This window comes from Mobula hypostoma, chromosome 2, assembly GCF_963921235.1.
Source record: "Mobula hypostoma chromosome 2, sMobHyp1.1, whole genome shotgun sequence".
In the NCBI taxonomy this organism is placed as follows: domain Eukaryota; kingdom Metazoa; phylum Chordata; class Chondrichthyes; order Myliobatiformes; family Myliobatidae; genus Mobula; species Mobula hypostoma.
The window spans coordinates 219,072,984-219,090,676 of record NC_086098.1 but is presented as its reverse complement, the minus strand read 5'-3'; the positions used below and the strand labels follow the sequence as shown (position 1 = coordinate 219,090,676).

At 48.2% G+C, this 17,693-nt stretch overlaps 1 protein-coding gene across 3 annotated transcripts in view; it reads right to left on the bottom strand.

Moving 5' to 3' along the window:
- Positions 1 to 1,396: 1,396 nt before the first annotated feature.
- LOC134336848 (protein-glutamine gamma-glutamyltransferase 2-like) overlaps positions 1,397 to 17,693 on the bottom strand; it is a 72,063-nt gene continuing 55,766 nt past the window's right edge. For 2 of the 3 annotated variants that reach the window (XM_063031431.1, XM_063031439.1), the window contains exon 13: positions 1,397 to 2,166. In XM_063031431.1, the coding sequence (XP_062887501.1) occupies positions 2,007 to 2,166 (160 nt within the window). In that variant the 3' untranslated portion in view covers positions 1,397 to 2,006. Of the gene's footprint in view, positions 2,167 to 2,187; positions 2,743 to 17,693 lie in introns of those variants that run through there. The other variant, XM_063031448.1, reaches the window with a different exon arrangement.

Genomic DNA, 17,693 nt, shown 5'->3' with positions numbered 1-17,693 from the left:
GAGCTGCCAGACAAGGTGGTAAATGTGGGTTCTTTTTTAACATTTAAGAATAAATTGGACAGATACATGGATGGGAGGTGTATGGAGGGATATGGTCCGTGTGCAGGTCAGTGGGACTAGGCAGAAAATGGTTCGGCACAGGCAAGAAGGGCCAAAAGGCCTGTTTCTGTGCTGTAGTTTCTATGGTTTCTATTGTAAATATAGAATTGTCTTTTGATGTTTAGCAAATGAAATATCGAGCCCCATGTTGTGCCAGCAGACCTTTTGACCTAAAGTGTCTCCATATGATACCTGTTGTACCTTGTTTTGACGAATAAAGAAGCTGCTGTGCATTTATCTGCTTCGCTTTTCTCTGGTGACTTCATCCATGTAATAGCATTTAGTGTCAGAAGTGGGATACCTTCATGTGATCATCGCATGGCCAGCAATCTCGGCAGTCTAAGTGGGTGAGTATTTTTTAAATTACTGTTTGGATTGGTGGTAGATAGGAACACGAGGTATCACATGCACAAAGAGCTGAACTGGTAGGTTTAAAAGTAGTGTGTGCGCATGCATGTGTGTTTATGTAAGAGACAAAATTTTGTGTGTTAATTTGGTGTGATGGAACCACCAGTTGTGAAGTGTGGTTACCGAAGGTTTGGCGCGCCAGAGTGGGGTCGTGTGTACTCGTTCAGGAGCTGCATTTTAACCGATGCGTTTGGCAAGTGTGATGCAAAGGAATACAGCAGGCATCATGAGTTCAGATGCTCAGAAGTGGCAGACTGCGGAGTACATACTGTGCAGTTTTAATTATGTGATGTTTAACTGGTACCCGTCTTTATATTTTGCAGTGTGGGAATTAATGTGGAAATATTTCAGGGAGAGGTTTTACCCAGATATATCTGTCAGGGTGGCACCTATTGAGAGCAGGCAATTTCGGGTTGAGAACTCTGGTGATCTAATCCAACCCCTGACGCTGATTATGATCATTCATAAGCCCTTCATCCCCAGGGAAAAACAAAGCATTTTGTCCGAGTTGCCCTCAGTTGAAGTCACATGTGGGTATTCAGGATTCTGGCGCAAGCTCGAGGAAATGTGAAATTCACCAGATGCACACTAAAGATACACACATTTTGGTAAAAAAAAACAAAGTGCTGAGGAATATGTGGGAGAATATGGCCCAGGGGGTGTGGGATGGTACATGGCCAGCTACAGGAAATGTCAGGAATGAAGAAACATATCGCTCCTTTAAATGGGAAGAGAGGAAGAGAGTAGCGACTGGGGGGAGGTGAGAGTAACTGGGGAGTGATAATGGCAGCGATTCAAAGAGCTGATGAAACAGCCTTGGGTTATGCAGAACATAAATATCGAGTGTACGAGGAGTATTCCATAAGAAAATAAGATATAGGAGCAGAAGGCGGCCATTCGGCCCATCAAGACTGCTCCACCATTCAAATGCAAGTTTGTTGCAAATGCAAATCTTTATGCCCATATTATTGATTAATTCAATTATATCGTTAATATAGTTATTAGAGCCCAGTCCAAACATGCTTAGAATTAACTCACAAGAGTTTATTTTCTTCATTAGTTGAATACAAATTATATAGTTGTCAGTACTCTGAAAATCAATAACTGAAAGGAAAATACAGTGCTTGCTAGATTCCTAATGTAATCACAAAATGTTGAGAATTCTCTGCAAGTGAGGTCAGATTTGAGGGCAGAGAAATGCAATTTTAAATTAATGATCTCTAATCAACAATAGTAATGTTTTTTTATACTATCCTTTAGCAGTAACAGTACCTTTCATGTGCAATGAAAGCAAAGCAGTGATAAAAATATCCAGACGGTGAAAATCTTAATGTGGAAATATTTAATGGATATAAATTTAAAATGTACACAGATTTGAATAGTGTACTAACGAATAGTCCAATTTCAAAAATGGCAATGAGTGGACAGGGGAACCACCATACATGCCTAAATATAGAAGCCTAAGGTTTGCTGGAAATGAGGCCCCATCTGTATAATGGCTAACTGCAGATGTAAATCGTGTTCCCTGATGCTCTTCCTACATCAGTGGTTTTGTGAATTATCTGTCTCAGGAATCTGCAGATTATGTTGGCGGGGGGTGGCGGGGGTGGAGAGAATGGTTGCTGCGAAGACATCAGAAATGCACTTCCTTCTCTTGCTCTGTATTAAGCACAAAACAGAAATAATGACTAAACTTCTCTTTATTGGGCTTGGGCGCTGGTTAAGTCGCCCTAGTCCTGAAAAAGATTGCTACATTTTTGTTTCTCTCCAATTTTGCAGAGAATTCCAAAAGGGACATTGGGAACTGATCAACCTACTTAAAATCAAAATTTGTATTTTGAACAAAAACTAATAACATTCTGATTGTTGGGCATTTTACCTAGAAAGTGGACACAGTGTAGTCTAAGTTTTCATTAACAAAGCTTATCCTTAGAATGCACAATCACAATCACTGATAGAACAGAAATATAGATTCATAATCATAAACATACTGATTAATGGTGATTGAAACAGTTTACATAAGGTTACAGATACAACTTTTGTCAGTAAACATATAGGATTATCTATCAGTTAATCAGTTTAATTTAAAACTATTGGACAAGAATATAACAGAATCCTTTCACATCCTTCATTCTGTTGCAGTCAAAATCCACCATTAATTTCCTTAATCCTGCTTTATCAGGGACGAACTGAAATTCAATTCTAATTGCATGGTTCGCCTTTATCGTTGGGACCCTGGTACAATACAAAGACAACATTACTGGTTAAAGAAACATGCTGACAAAACATTTTTAGGGATTTTGAAAGAAATTAAAATCAGTCTATAGCAAAGCTATAAAATAGTATTGATCTGTAGAATTCTCAGCATTCATTTCTCATACCCAAAACCATTTGTCAGCAGAGCCTTTGATACTGCAATATTCAGGGAGAGACTTTGGCAGCTCGTCAAAGTCTTGGAGAAAGCGAGAGATTTTAATGAGTAACTTAAGAGGAAGAGAGGATTCATGGCTGCTGCCTCACATCTCCAGTAACCCAGGTTTGATCTGGTGCTGCCTAAGAGGAGCTAACTTATTTACATGTTCCCCCGAGGACTGTCCATTTTCTCACTTGGTGCTCTAGTTTTCTCCCATATCCCAAAGATGTCCATTGGTTCAATCACCTCTCTAGTGAAGAGGGTTAGTGACAATGGATGCTTGACGCGTGGCGTGGACTTGGTGGAACAAAGGGTCCGTTCCTACGATGCTGTTAGGTTCGATGACTCTGAGGGTTTGGGAATTGTAGAGGTTTTGGGAGGAATTTGGAGCTTAGATTCTCCAAAAGAAAATTGTCAAGGTAAATTGGTTAAATTTAACACGTATCCATTGATGAGAGCTGGAAGAGTTCAGGTACCTTAACAGATTCTAGGGCAGGGTGAAATAGGAAGGATACATGGGCAATCTACAGAAGAATTTGAAAATAAATAAACAAAATTTAAACCTTTAACATTGATAGATGAAAATCTTATATTTCCATACTTCAGAACATAGTGGAAGCCTTTATAGCATTCATTAATGGTATAACCTTTTCCATCTCCCAAACATTACATTTCTTCTGACATTATGAAGAACTATCTTTCACCACCACCCAGTTCTTATATTTACCTCAAATCCAGCCATGCTATTAGATCTTCTGGGATTTTTATTTTTGCTGTTTGAAGTTTTATTCCTTTCCTGGGCAAAAGGAATATTTTGAGGCAGCAAATTGGATCAACTATTAACTGTACAGTGAATTCCGGTTAATAGGGCCAAATCGGACATTTTGGCTCCATTAAGCAGCCAAACTTCAATTAGGTGATGTTTCACAGAAATAGCTAAAAATGTATAAAAAAGCCAACTACCATTTAACTGAGTATCGAATTATGTATTTAAATGAAATACAGAACAAATTAGAACACAGTCAATACTACTATAATACTATAAAACAATGCATCTGTTCCTAAAAATTCTTGACGGAGGGATTCATGCAGTGTATGCTGTCATGTTCTTTTGATTGACTGTAAATGAAGAAATTCAGTGTCGGCACCTTCTTCCAATGTTATTGTAATCTTCGTTTTCGTTGTAACATTGAAGGTGATTGTTGACACCTTCAAATTCTTCATAGTTCCTAACTTTTTGAAGTTGTGAAAATTGTTTCACGGGAGGACTTCCGGTTCATCAAGGGAATAGCAACGTAGGCAAAGGCCTCTTGACAAAAAGAAGGTAAACTGCCCCAAAGTTGAAATTAGACAAATATTTAGTATTATATAACTATATCAATAAAAGGGGCAAGGATGATGTCTCAGAACAGGAATAAAAAGTCCGCTCAGAAGGCTGATAAATACAAAGAGACGCAGCAAAACGAGGGGCCTAGCTCCCCCACGGCTAACCAGGACGGAGGTACTGAGTAAGAATCGGTGAATCTGAATTTGATTCTCAGAGAGATTGGTGAGTTCTGACAAGATAACAACAAACAGCTGGAAGATATTAAAAGAGAAATAGTAAAAACTAATTTGAGGTTAGATGAAGCCAAAGTGAGGATTGTAGGGACTGAGGAGAGGCTGCAAAACACAGGAAGTGATTGGAGAAATGCTGAAGCTATAAGAACAGCTCCAGTGGAAGTTAATAGACCAAGAAGGCTGCTCAAGAAGGGAAAATGTGAGGATCTGTGGAGTTTTTGAAGGAGCTGAAGGTAAACCCAGATTGGCGATTCCCTTCGTGGAGAAGTTGCTTAGAGAGAACCTTGATATACTGGACGCAAAAGTTCTACAGATAGAAAGGGCCCACCACGCGTTGGCATCACAGGCAGGCGCCCAGCCCAGATCGATTCCAGTCAGATTTCTCAGTTACAGAACGAAGGAAGAGGTGCTTAAACAGGCATAGCAAAAGAAAGGTTTCATGTGGAGCAACTGTAAAATCAACTTTGACCATGATTTCGCACCAGGGATCCTTGCCAGACGGAAGGAATATGCGGAGGCATGGAGGGTCCTGAAGGAAAACAACATCAGATTCCAGACCCTGTATCCAGCTCGGCTAAGGGTCTTTTTACGACGAAGGGACAGAAACCTACGCTGCAGTGGAAGAGGCAATGTTGGACCTGGAGGACTGGGGACTACCCATAAAAGTTGTCACCCAACTGGAGTCGTTACTGGAGAGGATTCGGCAGAAGTCATGGCAGCCAGTGCAGCAAGGACGCTCCACGCGAACGAGAGTGTCAAACTACAAGGAAAAGCTGCAAATATTCAGACACGAATGTACAGAGAGTATAGATTAATTAAGAGAAATGACTGAAAAGAGTAAATTGGATTTAAAGGTAAAATGAAAGCTGGTAACTGAAAATAAACTGGATGGAATAACTTGAATGATAGCAGTATGGTCAAGACATAAAAAGAGAATTCTCTATGATTGTTCACATTGTGGAGGGCCCTGTAGCACAGGGTGAAAATAGAAGTTATCCCTCTGAACTGAGGCGGGTCGGTGCTCAGGCCTCACTGTGGGAAGTCGGGAGAATTTTCAAATGTTATATGTTCAAAAATGTCTAGGGTGTGGTTATATGTCTTGGTTTACTGTTGAGAAGGGGTTGCTTACTGTTTGTTTAGAAAAGGAGTGTGTTTTTTTCTAATAGAGAAAAATGCAAATTGAACTGGTAAAAATAATTTTCTATAATTTTAATGGGGTTTTGTATCCAATTAAGAGAAATAAGATTATGTCTAAATTGAAAAAAGAGAGGGTATGGCGACCCACTTTCCAGCGCACTCGAACCGGCTCACAAAGTGGCACGCACCAGCATAGAGGCCGGCCCCAGAAAGGGCGCCAGGCCATCTTCACCTGCAGGGGGAAAAATCCACGCGTGGGAAGGGTCTGCGAAAATGCATTCCCCACAGCAGTCCTGCCCAGGGAGGGCGGGAACAGGAAGGCTTTAAAGGAGGCCGCGAAGCTTAAATAAACCTCTTTTTTTGCAACTACAACTCACCGACTACGTGTCGTTATTCTAACGCTGTGCGTAGCACACCGCTACATTTGGTGACCCTGACGGCCCAAACGATATTTGGACCAGAGATGACTGACGCCGCATCTGTTCATGTAGTTTCGTTAAAACTGCCAAGCTTCTGGACGCTGCGACCTCGCCTATGGTTTGAACAACCAGAAGCCCAATTCCACATTTGGCAGATAACCTGAGATTCCACTTGTTACTACTACGTGGTGAGCTCCCTCAACCAGGAGACAGCTGCACAAGTTGAGGAGTTTATACAGTCGCCCCCAGAGGACGGCAAATACACAGCATTCAAAGCCCTGCTCATAAGGACTTTTGGACTCTCACAGCGCGAGCGAGCTGCCCGCTTACTGCATCTGGATGGTTTGGGAGACAGGTGGCCGTCGGCATTAATGAACGAAATGCTGGCCATGGTTGAAGGACACAAACCCTGCCTCATGTTTGAGCAGGCGTTCCTAGAGCAACTGCCCGAGGACATATGCCTGCTGCTGTCCGACACAGATTTCAGCGACCCCTGGAAGGTGGCGGCCCAGGCAGATGTGCCGTGGAATGCCAACAAGGAGAGAGGGGCATCCGTCACACAGATCACCAAGCCGCGTGCCCAACGGCAGACCAGACCAGGCCCGGCAGCAGAGCCTACAAAACTCGGCGACGGGAGTGCGGAGCCCAACGAACAATGGCGCTTCTACTACCAGCGGTGGGGCACAGAGGCCTGCCGCTGTAGACCGCCCTGAAAATTCCCGGGAAACGCCAGGGCCAGCTGCCGCTGATGGCCACGGTGGCTGGCCATCAGGACAGCCTCCTGTATGTCTGGGACAAGCAGCTTTTTGGTGGACACCGGAGCAGAGATCAGCGTTTTACCTCCAATGAGTTATGACACCCGCAACAGAGAATCGGGACCCATCCTGAGGGCCGCAAATGGCAGCACAGTACGGACCTAAGGCACCCGTACGGTGTGGCTACAGTTCAGCTCCAGCCGGTTCACGTGGGACTTCACGCTGGCCACCGCGGTCCAATCACTCCTGGGGGCGGATATTCTGCGAGCTCACAGCCTGCTGGTCAACTTGCAAGGGAATCGACTAGTCCACACCAAGACTTTTCAAACGTTCTCCCTGGGTGAAGCCAATTTGCCAGCTCCACACCTGGACTCCATCACGCTGTCCGACAACGAATTCACCAGGGTCCTGGCAGATTTCCCACCAGTTCTGACACCACAGTTCACGGCAGCCATGCCCAGACATGGAGTACAGCACCACATCCCAACCCAGGGACCACCCCTTCACGCTTGTGCTTGGAGGCTTCACCCGGACAAGCTCTGACTGGCGAAGGAGGAGTTCAAGAAGATGGAGGAATTGGGGATCGTACGATGGTCCGACAGCCCCTGGGCCTCCCCCCTGCACATGGTGCCCAAGGCAACGGGAGGCTGGAGACCATGCGGTGACTACCGCAGACTGAACGAGGCTACAACGCCAGACCGCTACCCTGTGCCGCACATTCAAGACTTTGCAGCAAACCTACATGGCACAAGGATCATTTCCAAGGTAGACCTCGTCCTGGGATACCATCAAATCCCGGTACATCCTGTTACATAAATGGCAACAATGAATTATCAATTGAGACAGGTTATATAAAAATAACCAAACATTTATTAAACACGGATAAACCATAAGGTAAAAAAGACTAACGTAAGCTTTAACCGGAAGTTAACCAATATGCAGCCGTTCAACGAATCAACACTCAGCTCTGGTTCTTAAAGCGTTAAAGGCGCAAACAGTTCTTAAAGCGATACAGTCAGATATAGTTCTTAAAGCGATAACTTCGGAAGTCCAACAGATCTATACATTCAATTGGGGTGAGACTTCTCTGGAGAAGGATTTCTTCACAGTCGCAACTTTCCTGCTGGTTCTGTCCACAGAATCCACGTGGAGGTAAATAAACAGTTTAAAACAACTGATCTTAAATTCTTTTAGAGAGAGAGCACAAACCGTTGCATGAACTGTTTGCTCTTTTTGGCAAGAGTTATCTCCGATGCAGGTTGCTACTCCAACGAAGACTCAATAAGGTTGATCCTTTATTAAACTGCCAAACGATGCCGACTCCTCTGGATCCCTCGATCCTGCACTTCGATAAATTCTTCACTCTCGCTTCTAATGATGGAATTGAGTAAATCAACACATCTAGCCAAACATTTCCAGTCCAATACCATGGTACCTTGCAACAGAACGCAAAACCGTTTTAAAAATGAAACTGTGTCACAAAAGCAAACACGCAACAGAAATGGAGATACAGCACGTTCTACCTGGAAACCTACAAACTAAAAACCTACTGCGTCATCTGGGTTGACCCTTGTAGTCATGATGCACATGTCATTACGTGACCTCACATCGGGGGGAAAATCACATCAGGTGACCTCCAAAAGACCATTACATCATTCTCACAGAAAAAAAACAGATCTCCTTGAGCATGTAACAATCTGGACAGCATCCCCAAAACAGCACTCATCACCCTGTTCGGCCTAAAGAATGCCGCACAGACGTTCCAGCGGCTAATAGATGCGGTGGGACGCGAACTGGACTTTGCATTCATCTGTTTGGAGGACCTCCTCATAGCCAGCAGTAGTCGTCAGGAGCATCTGTCCCACCTCCGTCAACTCTACGCCCGACTGAACAAATTTGGCCTTACAATCAACCCAGCCAAATGCCAGTTCGGACTCGACACCATGGACTTCCTGGGCCACAGGATTACTAAAGATGGGGCAACCCCTCTGCCCGCCAAGGTAGATGCTGTCCGCCACTTCCCCTGACCCAACACAATGAAAGGCCTGCAGGAATTCGTGGGTATGGTGAATTTCTACCACCGTTTCCTCCCCTCAGCAGCCCGAATCATACGCCCCCTGTTCACCCTGATGTTGGGTAAGGGCAAGGACATTACCTGGGACGAAGAGGCCGCAGCCCCCTTTGTTAAAACCAGAGAAGCCTTGGCAAACGCCGCGATGCTAGTGCACGCCAGAACGGATGTTCCCACTGCCCTCACGGTGGACGCATCCAACGCAGCAGTTGGTGGAGTGCTGGAACAACTCATTAAGGGTCGCTGGCAACCCCTGGCATTCTTCAGCAAACACCTACGACCACCGGAACTCAGATACAATGCTTTCGACTGGGAGCTATTGGCACTATACCTGGCAATCCGGCATTTCAGGTACTTCTTAGAAGGTAGGCCCTTCACTGCGTTCGTGGACCATAAACCGCTTACCTTTGTGTTCACTAAGGTGTCCAATCCCTGGTTATCCCACCAGCAGCGACATCTGTCCTACATCTCCGAATACATGACAGACATCTGGCATGTCTCAGGAAAGGACAACGTCGTGGCGGACGCACTATCCAGACCTACCATACAGGCCCTGTCCCAGGGGGTGGACTATGCAGCGCTGGCAGAGGCACAGCAGGCAGACGATGAGATCCCTAGTTACAGAGCTGTGGTCTCCGGTTTGCAGCTCTAAGACCTCCCCGTAGGCCCAGGTGTGACGTAGCTACCGGCCAACCCCGCCCCATCATCCCGGCAGCCTGGCGGTGGTGAGTTTTCGACTTCATTCACAACTTAGCACACCCTTCCATCAGGACAACCATCCTGCTGGTCTCCAACAGGTTCGTGTGGCATGGTCTTTGTAAACAGGTCAGTGAATGGGCCAAAACGTGCATGCAGTGCCAAACAGCCAAGGTGCAGCAGCACACCAAGGCTCCGACGCAGCAGTTCGAACCCACCCGCCGGAGGTTCGACCACATCCATGTGGATATTGTGGGGCCCCTGCCAGTGTCACGAGGAGCGCGGTACCTCCTAACGTAGACCGGTTAACCAGATGGCCAGAGGCAGTCCCGCTCACCGACATTCACCTCCGAATCCTGCGCCTGAGCAGATCGCAACCTGGGTAGCACGCTTCGGGGTACCAGCCCACACTACCTCTGACAGGGACGCCCAGTTCACTTCCAACCTGCGGTCAGCTATGGCCAGCCTTTTAGGAACACGGCTACACCACACAACTGCCTACCACCCACAGTCGAACAGACTAGTGCAGCGTTTCCACCGTCACCTGAAGTCGGCCCTTATCGCCCGCCTGGAAGGGCCTAACTGGGTGGACGAGCTTCCCTGGGTCCTGCTCGGAATCCGCACGGCGCCCAAGGAGGATCTGCACACCTTGTCGGCCGAGTTGGTGTACGGCGCACCCCTGGTAGTCCCAGGAGAGTTCATACCAGCACCAAGGGGGCAAGAGGAGAAACCCGCAGCAGTCCTGGACAGACTACGTGAGAGGCTCGGTAACCTGGCCCCCATACCCACTTCACAGCACAGACAGAGCCCAACCTGCGTACCCAAAGACCTGCGGAACTGTAAGTTCCTTTTTGTGCGACGGGGCGGACACCGGGCACCGCTACAGCCGCCCTACGAGGGGCCGTTTAAGGTGATCAGGAACAACGGGTCCACGTTCGTGCTGGACATTGGGGGGAGAGAGGAGGTTTTCACAGTGGACTGACTCAAACCGGCCCATGTGGACTTGGCGCAGCCAGTCCGGGCTCAGGCACTGTGGTGCAGAGGCAGACCTCCCAAACAGAGGCCGATCCAGACTGTGGACATTGGGGCATGTATCGCTGGTTCTGGGGGGGTGGGTGGGGGGGTTATGTGGCGACCCACTTTCCAGCGCTCCCGCGCACTTGAACTGGCTCACAAAATGGTGCGCACCGGCAGAGAGGCCGGCCCCAAAAAGGGCTTGCCATCTTCACCAGCAGGGCGAGAAACCCGCGCGCGGGAAGGGTCTGCCAGTATGCATTCCCCACAGCAGTTCTGCCCGGGGATGGCGGGAACGGGAAGGCTTTAAAGGAGGCCGCAAAGATTGAATAAACCTTATTTCACAACTACAATTCACCGACTACATGTCGTTATTCTAGCGCTGTGTGTAGCACACCACTACAAGGGCACGAATAGCTTTCCTTCAGGAAACACATATGAGCCAATCCAGACATGCAAAATTAAAAAGAATGGGCTTTAAGAATGTATTTTATTCATCATATAAACTGAGCCACAAAAAAGGAGTAGCTACTTTAATATCAAGTGCTTTTAATTATGAACATATTTCAGAGACTAAAGACAAGGATGGACGATTTGTAAAAATTTCAGGAAGAATAGAAGGTACTGAAATAACATTGCTGAATGTTTATGCTCCACCAGGTTGTGAATGGTCATTCTATAGACATATTTTTGACCTAATGGTCAGTTCTCAAGGGGTAGTAATCTGTGGAGGGGATTTTAATATTAGGTTAAACTCTGCATTAGATTCTTCAGGAATAGTTACTCAGAATAAACCTCTGACTCGAAAAATGAATTTATTGATGGAGGAGTTGGGAATTATAGATGTGTGGAGGGAATTACACCCCACTAGTAGAGACTATACACATTACTCTTTCCCTCATTCAGCTTATTCAAGGATAGACTTTTTTTTATCCTCAGGATACTCAGGATAAAAGGCTGTAATATTTCAACAATTGATCTGTTGGATCATAGCCCAGTCTCTGTCTCTAATCCTGGAAAGGAAAATGAAGAAAACACTATGGAGGTTAAATTCACATATACTCAATAACCTGAAAGTAATGGAGAGATGAAGGGGAGAAATCAAAGAAGACCTAGACCTTAATGACACGGGAGAAACTTCACCAGTGATTTAATGGGATACATTGAAAGCTGTACTGAGAGGAAATAATATTTCCATTATCACTCATGAAAAAAATCAATGCACAAAAATTAGCAGACCTTTGAGGAAAATTAAAACAACTTCAGGTTGTAGATAGCAACAAAATTAATTCTAATTTAAAACAGAAAATTATGAAATTGCAAAGTGAAATTGATGATACTTATACATTGGAAACTCAAAGAAAATTTCTTTACCTAAGATAAAAGGATTATGAAGTAGGAGGTATATCAGCTAGATTATTAGTATATAAGTTACGTAAACAACAAGCAGACAATACAATTCATAAAATAAAGAATCCAAAAACAAAGCTTGTGGAGAGTACAATAGGGAAAATTCAAGAGAGTTTTGAAACATATTATCGAGAGTTGTACTCTCAACCCTGGGCTTCCAATGAGCCCTATATAGACACTTTCCTGAAATCTTTAGCTCACAGATTTTTTTTTCTCCAAAAATATTTCATTCAGAAATATTACAAAATAAAGTTATTTACATAAAAAAAACATTCATTGACTCTGAGTCCTTATTCAATAAATAGTTATTTACAATAAAATTATGCGTTGACTCTCACTCCATATACAAATGAAAGATGTTTACAATATATTGTTGGTTAACTCTCAACCCTTAGTCAAGATTAAGATTATTTACAATAAAATTATTAAGAATAAAAACAGGTGTTGGCTCTAATTCCTTTTCCAAAGTTACATTTCCAGCCACTCCTGGGGCACCATGTTGATTCATTAATCCACACCGCTGATGAGGGTTAGTCTCCTCCCCACCCGATCTCTCCCACTCCCATGGGTGATGAACCTTAAACTGTGGTCCTACCCCACCGGGCCTTCGCAGTCTCCGCACTAAGCTTGAGTGCATACCTTGGCACGTACTCCTGCAGGTGAGAATGAGCCAGTTGGCAGCATTCAGTCACGGACATCTCCATGTGCTGGCAGACCAAAGAGCGTCTTTCACCGAATTGATGATCTGCCAACAGCACCGGATGTTTGTCTCCGTGTGCGTCCCGGGGAACAGCCCATGGATCACGGAGTCCTCGGTAACGCAGCTGCTGGGCATGAATCTTAACACCGTCCCTTCCATTCTCCTCCACACCTTCTTCGTGAACCCACAGTGTGCAAAGAGGTGAGCCACCGACTCCACCTCATTACAGTCCTCCCGTGGGCAGTGGGGTGCGGAGATGACGTTCTGGGCGTACAGGATGGATCTGACTGGGAGGGGCCCTCTCACCGCCAGCCAGGCGAGGTCTTTGTGCCTGTTGGTGAGGTCTGGCGATGAGGCATTTTGCCAGATGTACTGGACGGTCTGCTCTGGGAACCACCCCACTGTGTCCATCATGTCCTCCTCCTGCAGTGCCTGCAGGACAGTAGTGCTGACCACTGTCTAATTTCCTTGTGGTCAAATGCGTTGGCCTTGAAGAATTTTTCTACGAAGGACAGGTATGGCGGCAACGACCAGCTGACAGGGGTGTTGCGCGGGAAAGGGGCCAGACCCATCCTTCGTAGCCAGGGCGACAGGTAGAACCTGGGCACATAGTGGTACTTTGTGCCCATGTATCTGGGATCTATGCACAGCCTGATGCAGCCACACACGAAGCTGGCCATCAGGGTGAGGGCAACATTTGGGACGTTCTTGCCCCCGTTGTCCAGGGACTTGTGCATGACGGTCCGTCAGACCCGCTCCATCTTGGATCCCCAGATGAATCTGAAGACAGCTCGGGTGATTTTCGAGCTGTGGAAGCAGGGGACAGGCCACACCTGCGCCAAGTACAGCAGCCCTAAGAGCACCTCACACCTGATGACCAGGTTCTTGCCCGTTATCGACAGGGAGTGCCCTCCCCACAGTCCCACTTTCTGTTTCACCTTGGCAGTCCTCTCCTGCCACTTCTTGTTGCATGCCTCGGCACCTCCGAACCAGATCGCCAACACCTTCATGTGGTCAGACCTGATGGTGAAGGGGACATTGGATTGGTCGGGCCAGTTGCTGAAGAGCATAGCTTCGCTCTTCGTGCGGTTGACTTTGGCCCCCGACGCTAGCTCGAACTGTTCTCAGATGCCAATCAACCTGCGAACTGACCTCGGATCAGAGCAGAGGACGGTGATGTTATCCATGTACAGGGAGGTTTTCACTTGTGTCCCTCCACTGCCTGGCAGCGTCACCCCACTTATTGCCCTCATCCCTCCTGATGGCTTCGGCAAAGGGCTTAATGCAGCACACAAACAAGACGGGAGAGGGGGCAGCCCTGCCTGACTCCAGACCTGATGGGGAAGCTGTCTGTTTCCCACCCGTTGACCTGGACTGCACTACAGATGTCTGTGTAGAGCAGTCTGATCCAATTCCGGATTCCCTCCCCAAATCCCATTTTGGAGAGCACGTCCGCCATGTACGTATGCGATATCCTGTCGAAGGCTTTCTCCTGATCCAAGCTGACCAGGCAGGCGTCCACCCCGCTGTCCTGCACGTGGGTGATGGTGTCCCTCAGCAGCACGAGGCTGTCTGAGATCTTCTTGCCCGGTACAGCACAGGTTTGATCCGGGTGGGTCACCTGTCCCAGAGCATACTTGACCCTGTTGGCGATAGCCTTGGACAGGATCTTGTAATCCACATTCAGGAGAAAGATGGGCCTCCAATTTCTAATGTCCTCCCTTTCCCCCTTCTGCTTGTAGATGAAGGTGATGATGCCCTTCCTCATGGACTCTGACATGCTGCCGGCCAGAAGCATAGCATTGTACACTTCCAGCAGGTCTGGGCCCATCCAGTTCCATAGAGCCAAGTACAACTCAGCCGGTAAGCCGTCGCTTCCGGGAGTCTTACCCGACCCAAAGGAACGGATGGAGCCTGTCAGCTCGTCCAGGGTCAGTGGCTGATCCAGACTCTCCCACTTGCCATTGTCTAAGACCTGCGTGATAGACAACAGGAAGTTGCGGGAGGCTGCGGATTCTGTAGCTTTTTCATCGTACAGACCGGCATAGAAGGACTTGCAGAACCTCAGTATGTCTGTCTGCGAGGACGCGACTGAGCCGTCCTCTTCCTTAAGGTTGTGGATCACAGAGCTCCCCCTGTGCACCTTTTGGAAGAAGAAGCGTGAGCGCGTCTCGTCCTGCTCCATGGTTTGGACCCTTGATCGGAAGATGATCTTGGAGGATTCAGCGGCGAGGTGCTGGGCTTGCCGGCCCTTGACCTCTCGCAATTCCTCCCTGACATCCACCCCCTTCAACTGCAGAAGGAGAAGTTGCTGCAACTCTGTCTGGAGTTTACGCAGTTCTCTCTGCTCCTGCCTTGCCTTCTGGATACCCTTGCGGATGAAGAACCTCTTGATGTTCTCCTTGGTAGCTTCCCACCAGTGAACAGGGGAATCAGAGAAGGCTTTCAAGGTTCTCCAACCTGTGTACTCCCTCTCTAGTTCCTTGATGTTCCCTGGGGTCAGCAGCTTTACGTTCAGCTTCCAAGTCCCCCTGCCTGCCTTCTGGTCCTCCCGTAAGCGACAGGTGGCTCACAGAAGGCAGTGGTCAGAGAAGAACACTGGCGTGACGTCGGTGGACCTGACCGTGAGGGACTCAGACAGGAAGAGGAAGCCGATCTGGGAGCGGGCTGAGCCGTCCGATCATGTCCAGGTGGCTTGTGGCTGAGCTCCACCTGTGGGGGTGCCAAGGGCGTCGCGCAGCTTGGCTGTCTTCACCGCTTTCATCAGGAGTCTGGAGGTACCGTCGGCACTGCTGGATCTTCCAGCCGCATCAATGGTGCAGTTGAAGTCCCCGGCCAGAGCGACTGGCTGGGACGTCGCCAGCAGCTGTGGGAGCTGCTTGAAGACGGCCAGCCACTCGCTCCGCACGGGGGGGGGGGGGGCGTACACGTTCAACAGCCGGAGCAGAGAGTGCCCCGGTATTTGACGTCTGCTACCAGGAGGCGCCCCGCAACCACCTCTTTAACTTGGGTGATTGCGAAGTTGCCTCCCCACAGCAGAATCCCCAGGCTGGAAGCGCGACAATCGTTGCCCCCCAACCACACAGACAAACCCTGGGACCATCACCGTGACCACCTTCGATAGCTCCTAAGGTGCGGCAGGCCGCACTCTTGGAGGAAGGTCACGTCGGCATTCACAGTGTTCAAGTACTGGAGCGCGCTGACGCAACACCCAGTATGCTTCACACTGCGAACGTTTAAGGACACCAGTTTAAGGTCCATCACCCTTTATAAATCCTTGTCCTCTTCCTCGCTGTCTAGAGTCTTCATGTCCACAGTCCTGGTGAAGTCTTCCACCTGCTGAGGGTTCAGGTACTGCTGGTACTCCTCGCCAGGGAGGGGCGTTACCGGTTCGGCACCAGAAGGAACCTCTGGGACTGCCCCTCCGTCTGGCTGCAGGCCACCAGAAGTATTACTGCTCCCGGATTCCAGGAGCTGAGGGGCTCTGCTGATCTCCACCTCCTGCGACTGGGGGGTGGCTAGCAGACCTTTGCTCCTCCCGTGACTCTTCTCAGCCCGATTAACCCGCCTCTTCCTCTATCTGGGTTTCTGGCCACTCCCATCGCCCTCCTCCTCTGAGGAAGACAGGTGCCCAGAGGATGAGTGAAACTCAACCCCTCTTTTTTCAGAGCTCTCCAATTGCTCCGTTCTTTGTCTTTTTGGCGGCGCCTTCTGGGTCTTTTTTCGTTTCGTGACCACACTTCAATTTCCCCCTTCCCCCTCGGCTCTCCCTTCTTCCATTGACTCCTTCTCATCAAGCGGTGGGTCTTGGGTGTTCTGCAAGGTGGAGGGAGATCTCCGGATGGACATTTCCTCCCCCATTGCTACCGGCGTCTCCTCTGCAGAGATGTTGGGCGCCTCCACCCTGTTGGGGCTTTCCTGATGTCATCACTACCCCTGGCCACCTGTGCGTAGGAGCCTGCACGTTTCGAACAGGCCCTATACAGGTGGCCCACCTGCCCACTGAGGTTGCAGGATTTGGCCTGCGTACAGTCTTTGGTGAGGTGTCCCTCCACTTTGCAGTTTCTGCACACCACCGCCTTACACTGGGTTGTGATGTGTCCCACCTTGCTGCAGTTGCGGCACACTTTCGGTTGTCCGGCATAAACCAGGAAGCCCCGGTTCCCTCCTATTGCAAAGACTGAGGGTGGGTGGATGATACAGCCATTGGTGTCCATCCTCAATTTAACCCTGACCTGTCGTTTAGATGTCCAAGCTCCTAGACTGTCGTCGACGTTCTCACACTTTCCCACGCTTTCTACATATCACGCTAGGAACGTGAGAACGTCGACGACAGGTACATAGGGATTAAACTGTTCTCTCTTGCGTTGCCTCGGCGAAGAGGGGTTGCGCTTTAAATAACGACAGCGGCATCTCGCTCCCTTTCTCGGAGAAGCACTGGTGTAGTTTCTGCCACCCTGCTGCATGCCGGAAGGTGACGTCATAGGAGCTCGCGAAATCCTGCACGCAGTACAGATCGTCTGTCTTGAAGCCACAGCAGTCTAAAAGCACCTTACGAATGAAGGTCACCCGACTGAAGCCATTGCTATCATTCAGATCCCTAACACTCAATCGTACGGTATTCTTGATTCCAGCCCCCGAGTCGAAGGGCTGGTCTCCCCATTCTTCTTTCCCGGTGCGTTGGTCTCCGCAGCTCTCTTTCCCCATTCACTCGGCTCCGCAGCTCTCTTCCTCGATTCGCTGCTCTTCGCAGCTCTCTTCCCTGATTCGCTGGTCTCTGCAGCTGTTTTCCCTGATTGGCTGGACTTTCCAGCCTCCTCCTTCCTTGATATGCCAGGTTCTCCAGTCTTCATCATTGATGTGCTGGACTCTACAGCTCTCGTCTCTGATCCGCTCAGCTCTCTCCTCTGAGTCACTGGTTTCTCCAGCTCCTTCCAGATGCACTGGTCTCACCAGCCATCCTCTCCTTCATTGCTCAGGCGCAAACAATCCACAGCACGCCGACCACTGA